The sequence below is a fragment of the Ipomoea triloba genome, chromosome 7 (assembly GCF_003576645.1).
Source record: "Ipomoea triloba cultivar NCNSP0323 chromosome 7, ASM357664v1".
Classification (NCBI taxonomy): domain Eukaryota; kingdom Viridiplantae; phylum Streptophyta; class Magnoliopsida; order Solanales; family Convolvulaceae; genus Ipomoea; species Ipomoea triloba.
Window position 1 is genome coordinate 2,981,488 of NC_044922.1, and position 14,789 is coordinate 2,996,276.

At 38.6% G+C, this 14,789-nt stretch overlaps 4 protein-coding genes and 1 non-coding gene across 12 annotated transcripts; 3 read left to right on the forward strand and 2 right to left on the reverse strand.

Moving 5' to 3' along the window:
- The first annotated feature begins 954 nt into the window (after window positions 1-954).
- LOC116024547 (GDSL esterase/lipase At3g27950-like) lies at window positions 955-4,360 on the forward strand. Of its 2 annotated transcripts, XR_004099497.1 has the most exons (6): window positions 955-1,280; window positions 1,978-2,187; window positions 2,441-2,616; window positions 2,697-2,967; window positions 3,037-3,367; window positions 4,001-4,360. XR_004099497.1 is itself a non-coding variant. In XM_031265460.1 (5 exons), exons 1-5 carry the CDS (start codon window positions 1,010-1,012, stop codon window positions 3,300-3,302), a joined length of 1,194 nt encoding a protein of 397 aa, XP_031121320.1. In that variant the 5' UTR covers window positions 955-1,009; the 3' UTR covers window positions 3,303-3,435. The 2 variants fall into 2 exon arrangements, 1 of the variants encoding a protein (XP_031121320.1); XM_031265460.1 differs by lacking the exon at window positions 4,001-4,360 and having other exon boundaries at window positions 3,037-3,435.
- On the reverse strand, window positions 3,542-3,614 carry TRNAR-ACG. The gene has a single exon. It is a non-coding gene; the product is annotated as a tRNA-Arg (tRNA).
- On the reverse strand, window positions 3,623-6,261 carry LOC116024546 (probable protein phosphatase 2C 14). Its single transcript, XM_031265459.1, has 5 exons — window positions 5,920-6,261; window positions 5,593-5,763; window positions 4,794-4,964; window positions 4,526-4,705; window positions 3,623-4,401 (listed from the first exon to the last, which is right to left on the reverse strand). Exons 1-5 carry the CDS (start codon window positions 6,139-6,141, stop codon window positions 3,736-3,738), a joined length of 1,410 nt encoding a protein of 469 aa, XP_031121319.1. The 5' UTR covers window positions 6,142-6,261; the 3' UTR covers window positions 3,623-3,735.
- A 1,849-nt stretch (window positions 6,262-8,110) lies between these two features.
- LOC116026281 (chloroplast sensor kinase, chloroplastic) lies at window positions 8,111-14,730 on the forward strand. 7 transcript variants are annotated; one of them, XR_004099812.1, is made up of 12 exons: window positions 8,111-8,613; window positions 8,796-8,957; window positions 9,063-9,359; window positions 9,505-9,570; window positions 9,681-9,749; window positions 9,870-9,962; window positions 10,344-10,522; window positions 11,043-11,316; window positions 11,882-12,125; window positions 12,592-12,640; window positions 13,018-13,598; window positions 13,729-14,730. XR_004099812.1 is itself a non-coding variant. In XM_031267761.1 (9 exons), exons 1-9 carry the CDS (start codon window positions 8,131-8,133, stop codon window positions 12,098-12,100), a joined length of 1,842 nt encoding a protein of 613 aa, XP_031123621.1. In that variant the 5' UTR covers window positions 8,111-8,130; the 3' UTR covers window positions 12,101-12,466. The 7 variants fall into 7 exon arrangements, 2 of the variants coding, with proteins under 2 accessions (XP_031123621.1, XP_031123622.1); XR_004099811.1 differs by having other exon boundaries at window positions 13,565-13,598; window positions 13,729-14,716; XR_004099810.1 differs by having other exon boundaries at window positions 13,018-14,730.
- LOC116025438 (protein CANDIDATE G-PROTEIN COUPLED RECEPTOR 7-like) lies at window positions 13,136-14,434 on the forward strand. Its single transcript, XM_031266667.1, has one exon. It carries the CDS (start codon window positions 13,136-13,138, stop codon window positions 14,432-14,434), a length of 1,299 nt encoding a protein of 432 aa, XP_031122527.1.
- Window positions 14,731-14,789: the final 59 nt, after the last annotated feature.

The following is a 14,789-nucleotide window of genomic DNA, read 5'->3' on the forward strand; positions in this document are numbered from 1 at the left end:
TATAAAATAGAAATTAACTAATATTTATAAATTGATAATATGTATACTCACGTATCAACACTATTAATAAAAGTAAAATCATTTATCGAGAAAAGAAAAGAATATTACTAATTGACTGAAGATTATTTAAAAACTTTAATAGTTAATTATACTTTCCTTTTGAAAACTCTAAGTTATTTAAACTTTAAAAAAATTAATTGAACATGGGTTGTTAGATTTTTATAATAATCAAAATTAATTCATTCAAATATGGAGGAGGAAGATAAAACTAAATGCAATATGGGGAAAATGAATATACTTAAAGTATAAAAGTATAATTACACATATATTAGTGTAATTGACTAATAATAATTGCCTAATAATTATTATGATAATTAAGTTAAGCATTGGTCGTTGAATTTATTTTTATAATAATTACAATTAATTTATTTCTCATTTTCTCTTATTTATTTTAGTAATAATATAATTATATAAGTCATATTACTTATAGATCTTTTTAAGATAATTTTAGACAAACAAGTCATATATTATTCAATTAATTGAGTAATATTTTTGTACTAATCTTATAATCAAATAAATGTACACGTTTAATATTAGAATTTTTTATAATTTCATCTTTATTTTTATTATCTCAATATATAATAAAAAAAATTTATCCACGCCCGGGTAAGTGGACAATTATTTGTTCTAATTCAAAGGAAAACATCAGAAAACATAATCGATCCAATCAATTTCATCAATTGCGCTATATAATATTCGATGTTATAATATATATAATTGTATATTGATCCAAATATTCTTTAAATATTATAACAAATCCATTCCGTGCAACGCACGAGCGAAAATACTAGTATATATATATAAAAAATCATTTACAAATATTATAATTATAATTTTAAATTAATACTAATAAAGAATTGAACAGCAATAATTCATTAGCTATGGTGTGGCGGAGAAAGTGATGAAAGCATCAAAGTTGCAGACTTTCACTCCATAATTGCATTGGAAGATGAAACCCATTGTCGGTGTTGTTCTAGCAGCTGCCATGGCACTGTCTTTTCTTCAAATTTGTGGGAGCCAGAAGATTGGGTATTCTCCTCTTGGTCTGTCCACCGGAAACAGCTCTCATATTCCGGCGATTTTCAACTTCGGAGACTCAAATTCCGATACTGGTAGTTGGTCTGCAGCTTTTGGCCCATTTCTCCCTCCAAACGGTATCACTTTCTTTGGCAAACCTTCCGGCCGAGCCTCCGATGGCCGCCTCATCATCGACTTCTTAGGTAATTCTGTTTTCACAAACTTCTTGGACATATTACAGATAGAATGTTGAAAAAAATGAGTTGACCAAGAAAATTGGAGTACACTATCCCGAGGGTGTGCATGAGATAAATTTTGTTTTGTGATTTATTAGTAAATGACCACAAGAAAGTATATCAGCCAATAGGCTGAAATTAAGAAGGTCAATAGGCCAATTGAGTTAACCTGGTTACCAAGTTGCCGACTTGACCAATTTAGGGTGTGTTTGGTTCGCACATGGGAATCAGAATTGGAATGAGTATCAAATATTTGGTAATGGTAATGGGTTTTGGTGAAAGTATTTTGCATGTTTGGTAGTAAGGTGGAATGGGAATGATTATTAATAGTTGGTGAAACGGATGAAGAAGGGATATGAAACTCTTATTTTATTAGAGAATGAGTTTTGCAACTAATGGGGTAATCAAAACCTGTAACGTTCTAAAAACTTGTCAACCAGACAATAACAATGCCTTTGATACTCATTCCTGATAGCTAGACCTGTCAACCAAACCCACCCTTAGTTGTTACTGTCCAGATAAACCACCATTTCATCATGTGAAATCAAGATTTATTGTTTCTGTTTGAGATTTAGCTATTGTAGTGGTTTAAGGTTAAATTTTGCACCTGAAAGTTGTTTCTTTTTGTGTTTTGGTTCCATGTGTTGTTGACATTTCTATGCAGCTGAAAAACTGGGATTGCCATACTTGAGTGCATTTCTGAACTCTATAGGAAGCAATTACAGGCAGGGGGCGAATTTTGCAGTGAGTGGAGCAACTATTCAGCAGAGCAATGGAAAGATGTATGATGCAGACTTCAATCCTTTGTCACTTGCCATACAGCTCTCCCAGTTTAAACAATTGAAAGCTCGCACTGCAGAGTTTTATGAACAAGGTTAGACCTGATTGTGCATTCATTTGTAGTGAAGACTGTGTTGCCAAGTTGATCAGGTGTTGACTTAGTAACTACAGGGTTACAAGTCGCCTGCCTTGGTTTAAGCCGGTCTGGAAAGGGCAACCTAGATTGGTTTACACAGTGCACACTCTGGGGTAGTGACTGTGGGTTTTCCTCGTCAATTAAAAAAAAAAGTGTGTTGGGAACTTGGGATAATTGTAGTTATAACATATTGTTACCAATTTCTGCTCAGCCAAGGATGAAGATGGTAAATGCAATGTGCTGCCTGAAGAAGATGAGTTTTCAAGGGGTCTGTACACAATGGACATGGGACAGAATGACCTCCATTATTTCTTGATATCCATGACAGAAGAACAAGCAAAAGAGTCCATAAGTTCTGTTATTGATCAATTTGCAATGGTTTTAGAGGTAAACAAGTAATGTTTTGTATGTTGGCAGACTGAAATGGATCAATTAATTATTCTAACCTTTTGTTGTCTGTATCTCAGAAACTCCACCAGCTAGACGCGGGGGCGTTTTGGATCCACAACACAGGCCCCATAGGGTGTTTGCCATTCTTTGCTGTTGATGATCCAGAAAAACCAGAAACCACTGACCAAAACGGGTGCGTGGAGGCGTACAATGAGGTGGCCCAGGAGTTCAACACGCAACTTAAAGAGCGAGTCTACAAACTGCGCGATCAGCTCCAGAGCTCAAGAATCACCTACGTTGACATCTACTCTGCTAAATACGATCTGATAAGCAACGCTGCAGCCTATGGTAAGTAAGTCCAGCCAGCCTTAAATTAAAACAGTGAAGGGGTTGATCACATCTGAGATTTGCTTGCAGGTTTTTCGAATCCGTTGGGGTATTGCTGTGGGCAAAGTCACGACTTGCCTTGTTGGCAAGACGTTACAGTAAACGGTACTGATGTTTATGCAAGCAGCTGCAATAATCCTTCAGAGTATATCAGCTGGGATGGCATACATTACAGTGAGGCTGCAAATAGATGGGTCGCTGACCGTATTGCTGATGGCCTCTACTCTGACCCTCCTCAAACTCGTGTTACTGAAGCCCATCCCAACCGACGTTACATGTCTGTGACAAGCACTTGATCGAGGAGGAGACCGGGGTGTAAACGAATCAAATCAACGTGTAACACTCAACTTTGAAACCCAGTGTAAGTGTAAAAATAAATGTTTGGACTTTGGTTGAGATGCAAATTTTTGGCTTCCTTCTTGTTATCTACAACTTCATAGTACCTTCATTCAGTGAAAGAACAGGAAAAACTTTAAACCCAAAGCAGATAGGGTATAGCATGCAGGAGTAAAGGGGGTAAACAGACCCAAAAAACCGACTCTGCTGGGGATCGAACCCAGAATCTCTGGTTCCGTAGACCAGCGCCTTATCCTTTGGGCCACAGAGTCACTTGAAATCATATTACAGAATATAGTTTTTGACAATTCCAATAAATGTTTATTTATTTTTTTTTAAAAAAAAATTAAAATCTGAATTGCATTGGATTGCAAACAAAACTATTTGAAAAATTCATGACAAGTCTTTGAAATGAGCAAGATCAATGATCATCACAGTTACATCATCCAAACTACCCTTTGTCACAGCAAGGCTTGCAAGTTTCTTGCAGGCATCCACAAGTCCACTCTTTTCTTCATTTTCTTTCCAGCTATCAACAACACTTCTCTTAGAACATGGAGAACAGCCTGCCCTTATACTTGAATGTGCCAGCGAAATTCGTCGAGCCTTCAATGGACTTTCGTTTTCTCTGCTGAATTCATCGTCTGTTTCTTTCCAGGCATCAGCACTTTTAGTAGAGCATGGAGAGCAGCCTGCCCTTATACTTGAATGGGCCAGTGAAATTCGTCGAGCCTTCAATGGAGTTTCGGTTTCTCTGCTGAATTCATCATCTGTTTCTTTCCAGATATCAGCACTTCTGTTAGAGCATGGAGAGTAGCCTGCTCTACTACTTGACTTGGCCAATGAAATCCTCAGAGACTTCTGTGCAGGACTTCCATTTTCAGTGCCAAAATCGGATTCGTTTCCTTTGTTTGACTTCACTAGAGAAATTCTCTTTAACTTTGAAGAGGGACTGGTGCTTATACAATCAAATTCAAACACACTTTCTTTTAAATCAGCATCTTTTGGTTCCGGTTGACATGATTGCATCACCATATCTATGGCTTCCTGGTTCTCGACCTACATCAACAGAATACTAAAAGTTGAAAGGATTGCTGCTACCTGTGATATCGTAATTTTATTTTTTATTTTTTGGGAAAAAAAGATTGGCTTGTTCACAGCAGAATTTCTATTTTCTACCAACCTTGTCCCAAAGTCCATCTGAAGCTAAAACAAGATATTGCATATCTGCAGTAAGGCACATTCTCTTTGTGTCAGGCTCGGCCACTACCCAGTCCTTCAAATGAGCATCTCCAATGCTTCTGGAAACCGAGAGGACACCATGAACTCTCCAAGCTCCTCGGTGAATCTCAACATAGCCTCCCTATACCAGAAGCTCAAAGAAGTTGTGATCAGCAAACACTGCTCTCCTTCTAGTTCAAAGAACAGTTTTGATGCAAGAAAAGAGGTACCTTATCCTCGATCCTTCTCCGCTCATCCTCTTGTCCAGCTCTATGATCTCGCGTAAGGACTTCAGCTACTCCACTCCTACAAAGAACTGCTCTGCAGTCCCCTAAATTGGAAACTATGATCTCCTCTCCTTCAATCAAAGCAGTGACGCAGCAGGCACCACTGCATATTCCCTGTAAAACTCCAGTTAAAATAAGAGCCTTTTAAATGATCCAAGAGTTAAACTGAGATTGCAATTTATTGCATAAACATGGTGGGTATACATGGCTGATCTTGCAGCATTTCATCTAGATGGTTAACACAGGATGAATGATGAAGAAAACAACAAATTGCCTAATACTCTTGTGTATTCATAAGATAAATAAACTTCATAGAGTTTCAAATATCACAGAATGGTTTGCACAAAGAAATAAATATGTGGGCAACCCCAACCAAGCTGGTCAGGCCGTTGACTGGGTAACCACAAGATTACAAGTTCGACTCCCAACGGGAGCAACCTATTGGCCTCTTTGATTTGAGCCGGTCAGCTATGAACAACCTAGATTAGTTTACTTCTTAGTGGTCTTTGCCGACTAGGGTCACAAGACAGAGTTTACGTATCTTCGGATAGTGGCTCTCATTAGTCAAATAAATATGCATATATGATTGTTTTCTTTGTAACCATAATGAACTGAGAGCAATCAGAACTGCTGGTTAAGCAATATGAACCTAAAAAAAGTTACCAATATGCAGTGCCCAATGGAACACTCAAATACAGCCATTTTCAAATGTTGTGTAAAGACCAGTTGTAGATTCTCATACCTTTTTCAAGAATTCAGAGTCAGTTTTCAAATACCCAGCCTTAATGGCATCTTCTTTGGCTGCACTGCCAGGTGAATTCTTCAGCATGTCCAGAATATTAGAATGCAAATTCTCTGCTACAAATTCAGCAGCTTTGCTCCCTCCATGCCCATCATACACTCCAAAAAATCCCTACAATTCAAAATCAAATTGAGAATCATCAAACCCAAATCCATTAAAAGTTAATAAAGAAAGAAACTTTGCCCATTTTTCACACACACACACACACACAAAAAAAGAATTCATTCTACATTATTCCTAACAGTATATGAGTTCAAGAAATGGGACCTTTTTGGCATGCGGGCAAGAAACAATCTTGTGGGTATCCTCCATGAACTTCTTGCGGCCTTTGAGGGAGAAAACGCCCACCCCCTTAGCACTGAACCACACGGCGTCGTCCTGGGCGGCGGTGGCGCAGGCTCTCGGCTCCTCGGCCGCACTGATTTCACGGAGGACATTGGGAATCTCAATCATGGGAGGTCTCTTCCTCTTCAGAGAAACAGAATCCATGTCGGGATCTGTGTTGGCTCTCTGAAAAATTTGGAAACTGCGTCTCGGGTCACCTCTCTTGATCTTGAAAGTGCTTTCTTGCTGCAGAAATTTGACAGAGTGCTTAGTTTTCTGGTTCAAGTGCAGAGTGGAGGGAGGGATTTAACGGCTACAATCTTGGATTTAATTGATCGTTGTTTGTGTGCCGTTAGAGATTGGTGGGGGCGGAGGAGTCAAGGTTCTAAAGTTGACAACTTTAGTTGCTTTTTTATTTCTCTTGAGTTATAGAAATACATTGTCTGTATTTAGAGTATGAGCAATATTATTGTGGGAAGCAAATGATTTCATTATAATTATTTCTCTGTAAGATCACTAAGACTGAATTTATACTTGAAAGTCTTCCGTTGGCAAGCTTAAAAGAGTTAATTATCGAAATGGTCCCTTAACTATAGTGAAATTATCAATTTAGTCATTAACTATTCTTATTGACCAATTAAGTCCCTCAACTTTAAAAAATCTTAACTAATTTTGTTCTCTGTTTGTTTTGCTGTTAGAAATCCGTTAACTCAGGACCAAATTGATAATTTCGTTATAGTTAATGGACTATTTTAGTAATTAACTTTTCAAAGAGTGATGCATGTGATGACTATAATGGTGATGGCTAAAATAGTCCATTGACTATAGCAAAAGAGCAAATTGCCATTTTGGTCCACTGACTATAGGCAATTTTAGCCATCAACTTTCAAAAGTATTAATTGCATATCCTGACTATTTAATTTTTGTCAATTTTGGTCACTCCGGTCAAATTGCCGACCAAATTTACCGAAATTTTCTAAACCCTAAAATAATGAGGGGTATTTTAGTAATTTCACATGTCTGTTCTTCTTCTTTGGCGAGCTACCAGGCTGAGAGCAACCGGAATGTTCAGATTTATGGCTTCTCAAATTAACAACAAAGAAGACAATAATAAAGCTCTTCTTTTTCGCCATCAACACTACAACTCAATACCGGCGTGGCTTCCTCGTCAAGAGAGGTTTTGAAAGGAATGCCCAAATTTCGGCATGGCCTCCTTGTCAACGTGAACCAACAACAACAAAAGGGGAGGAAAGCTAAGGCGGCGGTGAAGGCCGTTCGCCGGAGCATGTCGTTGTCGACAGCGAAACCGGAGATGAGCTGCGCAATGCGCAACGGTGGCGGTAGTGTGGAAACATGGATAGGTTTGAGTTTATCAACGCTAAGCGGAGCAAAGGCGGAAATGCCGTGGCGGCGGAAGATGTCGCCGTCATTCTCTGCATTCATCGACATTATTGTCGTAGTGATCTTAGCAATGGACCTCGCACTTCGTCAAAATGTAGACGACTTTGGCAACGTCGATACGGGAAAAATTGATAATCCGACGGTGCGATAGTTAATGACTTAGGAAGTCAACCGTCGTCTCGCCAATGTGACCGCCACCACCGCAACATAATGAAATTTGGCCGGAGAAGAAGAACAAACATGTGAAATTACTAAAATACCCCTTATTATTTTAGGGTTTAGGATTTTTCCCGCGAATTTGGCTGGAGTGAACAAAATTGACAAGATTTGAATAGTTATGGTATGCAATTAACACTTTTGAAAGTCGTGTAAGATGACCCCTATAGTCAGTGGACCAAAATGACAATTTGCTCATAGCAAAATTATCAATTTGGTCCTGAATTAACGGATGTTTACCGGCAAAACAAACGAATGATCAAATTAGTCAAATTTTTTAATTTAAGGAACTTAATTAGTCAAAAAATGATTAATGACTAAAATCAATAATTTTCATTTCAATAATTAATAACTTTATGCTATATCAAATTCATAAAGAAAAAGAAAAAGAAAAAGACGAACTACTGGTTGTTAAACGCTGCCGTATTCCGAAGTGGGACCCATAGTATAGACTCCAGTCAGTGGACTTCCCGAGCTGGTGTAACAAAATGAACCAACAAACGGTCCAAACCAAACTCCGACTGGCCGGCACAGAAAATGCTACTCTCTCTATTTCCACCGCAAACTCCTCTATCCAGTCCCGCCAACCACCACCATAACTGCTGCTTACTCTTCTGCCCTACCGCCGTAACCGCCGTCGCCACCAAATACACCGTTCTCTGCAGAGCAGCCGCTCATGCCTCCCCGCAAAGGCCAACCCTACTCACTCACACCGCCTCCTCCTTCTCGCCTTCTCCTTCTACTGCTACCCCTGACTATCTCCGTCAAGTGAGCGACACTTGTGCCGGCGATGATCCCGCTCAAGCTGGAGGAGACGAGCCGGCAATGGTGTCTTCCGCCTCGGCCGTTGCGGCGGCAATTCGAAATTCCTCCTCTTCGCCTGTGGAATTCGTGCAGGTAGTAGAGAAAGACGGCGACAATAACAGAAACTTGGTCCTCCCTAGCCCCGACTTCCAGAGTCTTTGCCTTGAACAGTTGGACCTCTTTCGTCGCATTGTCCATCCCGAAGCTATATTTTCGGTGAGAAATCGGAAACACTAATTTCACTTATTTCCACTTTTTATTTTCATACGATCACCTAATAGATTACTCAGCTTGGCTATATGCCTATATTAGATTATTATATTATCCCCGCTAGTTTATCACGATCTTATGATTTCTGATGTTTGTAATGATCTGTTCTCTGATCAAGCGAAATGCAGGTTTATGTGAGACCAGCTGGTAGCTACGTTATGGACCGTCTAGAGTTGCGCCGTATCACTTTATATCCAGGTCTTAATACCGCTGATATTGTAATTCTCATTGGAACCTTTAGCGTTGCCACGGGTTTAAGAGCTGCAGAAGCTGCTCTTTCCAACCTAGAGGTGTGGTAATTCACTTCTCATATTTGTCTTTTCAATTGAAATTGAGCACTTTAATGTCTCTAAATTGTTTCATGGATATTGGATGAATGCTTCTTTTATTGGTAGGCAGAATTACTTCCTGAGCTTGGAGCTGTGGTGTTTCCTATGGTGAAACACCCCTTTGTTGTTGGCTTCTTAGTTGCTGAGCTTCCAACTACTTCTATTGATAAAGGATTACATGATCCAGAAGCTTGGTCTGGCAAAGGGGAGCTATATTCTTTGCCCCACGGTGTGGAGCCCAAATCATTCGCACTCCAAACAAGCGAAGCCAACTTAATGGGGATGTTCAATTTCAGTGCTGAGCAAAGACTTAATGCTCTTCACATTTCTCGCTCAATAGCAATGGCTTATGTAATGGACCAGGTAACTTTATGACAAATGGTACATTTAATTTAATATGATATTTGATGTTCTTTATTTGTTACAAATTTTCTTAACTTTGTAATTACACTAAATTGACATTAGTTCTGCATAAAAACTTACTTCAGTTACTTGTGTTCTTTTTCAGAAAGCAATCCTGCTCCAGCAGTCCTCCTGGCAAAATAATGTGAGGATGAGTAATTTGGTTGAACAAGTAAGATTCTTTGATAATATAGTACAGTAACTGTATGATTCATTAAAATTTTAGTACCTGTCAACTGGATATGATGTTGAAGATCTTTTAACTATAATCTATAATCACAGATTCGGAGTTCCCTTTCCAGCATGCAAACTTTGAGCAAAATGTTATCTGTCCACACAAAGAAAAATGAGGTTTGTACCTTTACAACAGGATACTCATTATTTTTCATAATGTTTTCCCCCCCACTTTTTCTGCCCAAGAAAGCTTTTGTTTCCTGCAAAGAGATGGGTGGTAGTGATGAGCTTGTGCAGGTATCATATGATATTGTGGAGGACATTTTGGAGCAAGGTGATTCAATGAGAGATACTCTTCAACAGATGCAGGATGCTGTTCACCTCACAAAGGTCCTCTACCTCCTCCCTCTCTCTATTTGAATCTCTTTCCATCCTTTTCTTTTTCATTTGTAGAGCTCATGGGAAGCACTGAAGTTTTACTAGCAGAACCTGTTTAATTTTGAAAATATAAGATCGAGGGTTGCTATTGTTGAAGTACAAGTTAAAGAATTTATGCATATATGGACACATTTATGTGGTCTAATAATGAGATAAACAAATTTCCTGTGTGCTACTCCTGTTCCAGGAGGGTTAGCAGGAAGGGCTTTGTTAATTGGCAATTGCTAATATGACATAAAGTGCTATTATTCATCATGATAAGAAGTGGAGTTCAGGTGTCATTTAAAAACTGATGGTAAAGGGTATTGATTATGAGCTTTTATTTTCATTCAGGCTAATATTACCCGCTTTAATGAAGACAAACTGAAGAAGATGCACCAGCCAATTTTTGCTGATAATTCTTATAAGCAACAGGAGTCTAGAGGACAATTTTCTCTAAATTTGAGATCTACGGATCAAGAGTTGCCAATGCCACCTCTTGCTCTTGCACCTTTACATCGAGAAGGAATCAGGTAGGCTTCTGTTACTCTTAAGGTGTTTCATGCCTGACTTTTAGTGTGTTATTGGATCAACTTTATTTTTGCTTTTGCTGAAAGACATTTGGAGTTTATGGGCATAGCAGGACAGCCATTAAAACACACACTCTATTTGATCCTCCTAAGTGTATTGATTCTAATAAAGTGGAATGTAATGAAAGACTAAGTAGTTTCAAAGTTCTCTCTTTCTTTGGTGGTCCAGATTTTGTGATGCTACCTTCCTATTTTCCTTGTAGTATTTTGTAAATAAATCCCCTCATTTCCAAAGCAGACTAACCTTATTACTTTATGTGTTCCCTCTTCCCTCTCCCTTATTCTTCCCCTTCTCCTGTCCCTCTTTTAAGATTGTGATTCATCCACTTCTTGCATGATTGCATGAATTCTCATTCCTGCACATACATGCATGCAGTAGCTTTTCTGGCTATTTTACATATTGCACCACTAACATGCTTTCTTTTTTTATTAAAAACTTCATATGACATTTGGGGTTCAAAAGACCGTGCAACATGTCAAATGTACTAACAGAATTGGTTGAGGCAATGGAACCTATAGCACATAATCAGCAGAGAGCTGTGGAACTGTGTGAACAAACAGGATCCTTACATGTAGCTGTTGAAGAACCTGCTTTACGGCAAGCTTTGGGCAATTTGATTGAAGGTGCTTTATTGCGTACTCAAGTTGGGGGAAAGGTTGAAGTTCTGTCTACTGTAGCCCCTGCAGGTGGTGCTCTTGTTGTAATTGATGATGATGGGCTTGATATGCACTATATGGTATGTATCTTGAAAACATTTATTTGTAATGGGCTGTTGAGAAAGTGCATTGATTTTGAGTTCCTGTCAGTCTTCTAATCTAACTATATAAGAGTGATGGGTCATGAAGTTTTCTTGTTCCCTTAATGTCTATGGATAAATCCCATGGAATATCAAGAAGTTGGAAGGAAGGAATGTCTAATGAAAGAAAAGGGAAGAGAAACAAGATTATTTTAATTGAGTGTCTCATGCATGGTAAAGTTTTTTAAATTATGGAATATTTGATTGTCGCAAATTGGATTGCTATGCCATGATTAGCATAAAATAGTGCACATAATGAATCAGTTCTCAAAGTTGACATGCTCTGCAGTCGAGAGAATACAAGTAAAATATTATCAGTGAAGGTAATATATAAGAAATTCATGCCGTTTTCTGAATTTTAAAAAGAAAAAAGATGAAAAGGAAGAGATTGGTTTTTCAATTCCTCTCCCCCTCACAGCCACTCTGTTCTTCAGGAGCTTTTTAAAATAATGAATTTGGTTTTCAATTGAATATACAACTGAAGTGTTATCTTCATTGTATGCAGACACAGATGCATTCTCTTGCACCATTTGGGGCGGATCTTTTATCTGAAGGCAAAGTGGAGGACAGCATGACATGGAATTTTGTTGCTGGGCTAACTGTTGCTCAAGAAATACTAGAGACTTATGGATGTGTTGTCCGTGTCATATCACCTAGAACAACAGATATTGCTTTTGGGGCTGGGGGAACCCGTGTGGAAATTTGGTTTCCTTCTCTGTCTTAAGTGGCTCCACATGCAGTATATCAAGGTATTGACGTCTTCCACCTTCCTTGGGGGGTTTTCACTGTAATAAGGCAGGGGGTTACACTGGTGTTATGTACTCTAGATCATTATGTTGGAATGTAGCTATACTTTGGAGGATAGAACTAAATCTAAAACTGCCTGAGGAAACTTACGTACTACTAGAATGCTATTTGAACATCAAAATTCATTAGTGTACATATTATTCCATCCCTTTGGCTGTCAATATCCAGCTATAGTGTGAATGAAACTCAGAATATATAATAAAGATGGGATTACATATTATGTACATGTAGTTCTTATGGTTGTATAAATATGAATGTGCCTTTATGGTTATGTTATTTTATCTATGGATGTGTATATTAGCAACACTACTATGATGAGTTATAATGTATAGATTAAGTTATACTTTTCTTTTGGTTTTCTCAATCTCTATTTGATCACTTTGTTTGATCATTATGTTGTTTAAATAGGACTTAGCTAGATTGATGAATGATGGCTCAACCTTTGGCGCAAGATAAGGTGAGTCCTCAAGCATATTATATCATATAATATAATAATCTATATTTGTTGGTACATCTGATGGGGGATGAGGGTGGTGGGGTTCGAATTCAGGTTTATTGTCTAGAAAGAAGTGTAGCTTACCACCAAATTGCACCCGAAGCACCATAATATTAGTCCATGTGATTTATATTGGAATTCTTCTCTTTCAACAAAGATAAACCTTTTCCTTCTCCGTTCCAAAAATATGCCCTTTCTTTCTCTCTCTCATTGGAATGGAGAACCCTAATTTTGACCATTTTCTTTCCGACAGCCAAACATCCAAAGGAATAACAGGGATTGTAATCTACTTTAGTCAAAGCATATTTCCAATTTACTAAATATATGTTTTCTTCCAGGGTTTAAATTCCTCAAGGTTGTATCCATTCCAATATTAATGTGCAACATAATTCCTTCATCTCCTTCTACCTTCCTTACTGAAAGCCCGCCCTTCAATTCATTTTGCCTTAACTCTTAATGGAGGTGATTGTGGTGTGCCTTCTCCTCATCTTCCATATTCCCTTAATGAATGGTGAAATCCAGAATTTAGATGTATTCTCCGAATCACGAAATGTCATCATGTTTGAAGATTTCGGGTTTTCCAAAGGTGGTTGTATCTCTATTTCCCTTTCCTCTGTTTCTATCTCGTCAAAATCCACGAACCCTACCAACTCCTCCCTCATGGGTTTCTTTTATGCACCCTCCCCAGCTTTTAATGCCCTAGAAGATGCATTATTCAATCATTCATGTATCTTGGGAAAACCCTTCATTTTCCCAATTGTCACCTTCAATGAACTCTCCAATTCTTCTCTAACATCCATCAACAGAACCATTCCCATCACCAGCCCAGACCTATATTATGTTTTCTTCCTAAACTGTGCCCCTGAAACCTTCATTTCCATGCAGGTAGATCTCGAAACCTATAACCTCAACCCTAAAGGTAATAAAGACTTCATTGATGAACACTTCATTGTCTCCCCAGCAATCGGTTTCAGTTTATCAGCTGTTTATTTCATCTTCTTGATGTTATGGATATATGCATGCTACAAAAACTCGCGGTTTGTTCACAGAATCCACATCCTCATGATGGCCCTGCTTCTCGTAAAATCCTTGGAACTCTTTTTCAGAGATGAAACTCAACGCTTTGTCAGGTTCACCGGCACTCCCCATGGCTGGGACATTTTATGGTTAGCTCTAACCTTCATCAGGACCCTGTTGTTCGATATTGTCTTCGTGCTAATGGGAAGCGGCTGGTCACTACTAACACCATGTCTACCAGACATACAAAAACTTGTGCTGGCATTATCAGTTCTTATGCAATTGGTAGTTAACATTTGCTTCATCGTACTGCAAGGGATGGGGCCGTTGATCGAGAACTACAGCTACTGGGTTGTCACATTCTATGCCGTAGATTTCACATGTTCCATGTTGATTGTCTTCCCCGTCTCCCACACCATCGACAACCTTAGAGAAACTTCCAAGACAGAAGGAAAAGAGGAAATAAGCTCTTTTCAGTTGACGCTCTTCTGTTCTATCTATATCTGTCTCCAAGCCTATGTGTACATCGAAAAATTAGGGATATTCATACTCAGAACTTTCCTGAGTTACAATTTCTGGTGGGTTAGTGTTATATTGGAGCAAGCCATTGAAGGTGGTGTTTACATGGTGGCCTTTTACACGTTCCGGCCTAACGAAACGAACGATTACTACGTCCTTGAAGAGGGAAATGGAGAAGAGCTTGCTCCTGTTTCTTCTATGCCTACCCCAGTTGCCTGAAGAACATCATCTTCGAGCCTTTGAGGTTAATTCTTCGTGCTAAGTGCTTGTCAGATTGCATTGCTTGCAGAGAGTTATGCAATATGAAGACATGAAGTGATTGCAGTCCAATATGTGGGGCTTTAGTTTAGCAATAAGCTAACATTAATTTTAACATTTGTCCTGTATATACGTCTTTTTTTTTTAACCAATTCATGTACAGTTAAATTTAACTTATAATATGCCTTTTAAGTGCATGCAAATATTCTGGTTGAAACGGTGAAGATTTGGAAATGTAAAAGAAGAAATCAGTCTCATTGCCGTGATTGTAGTGCGTTTACCAGTCGTAATGCCGTGATTAGTGTGGTGTAGGAAC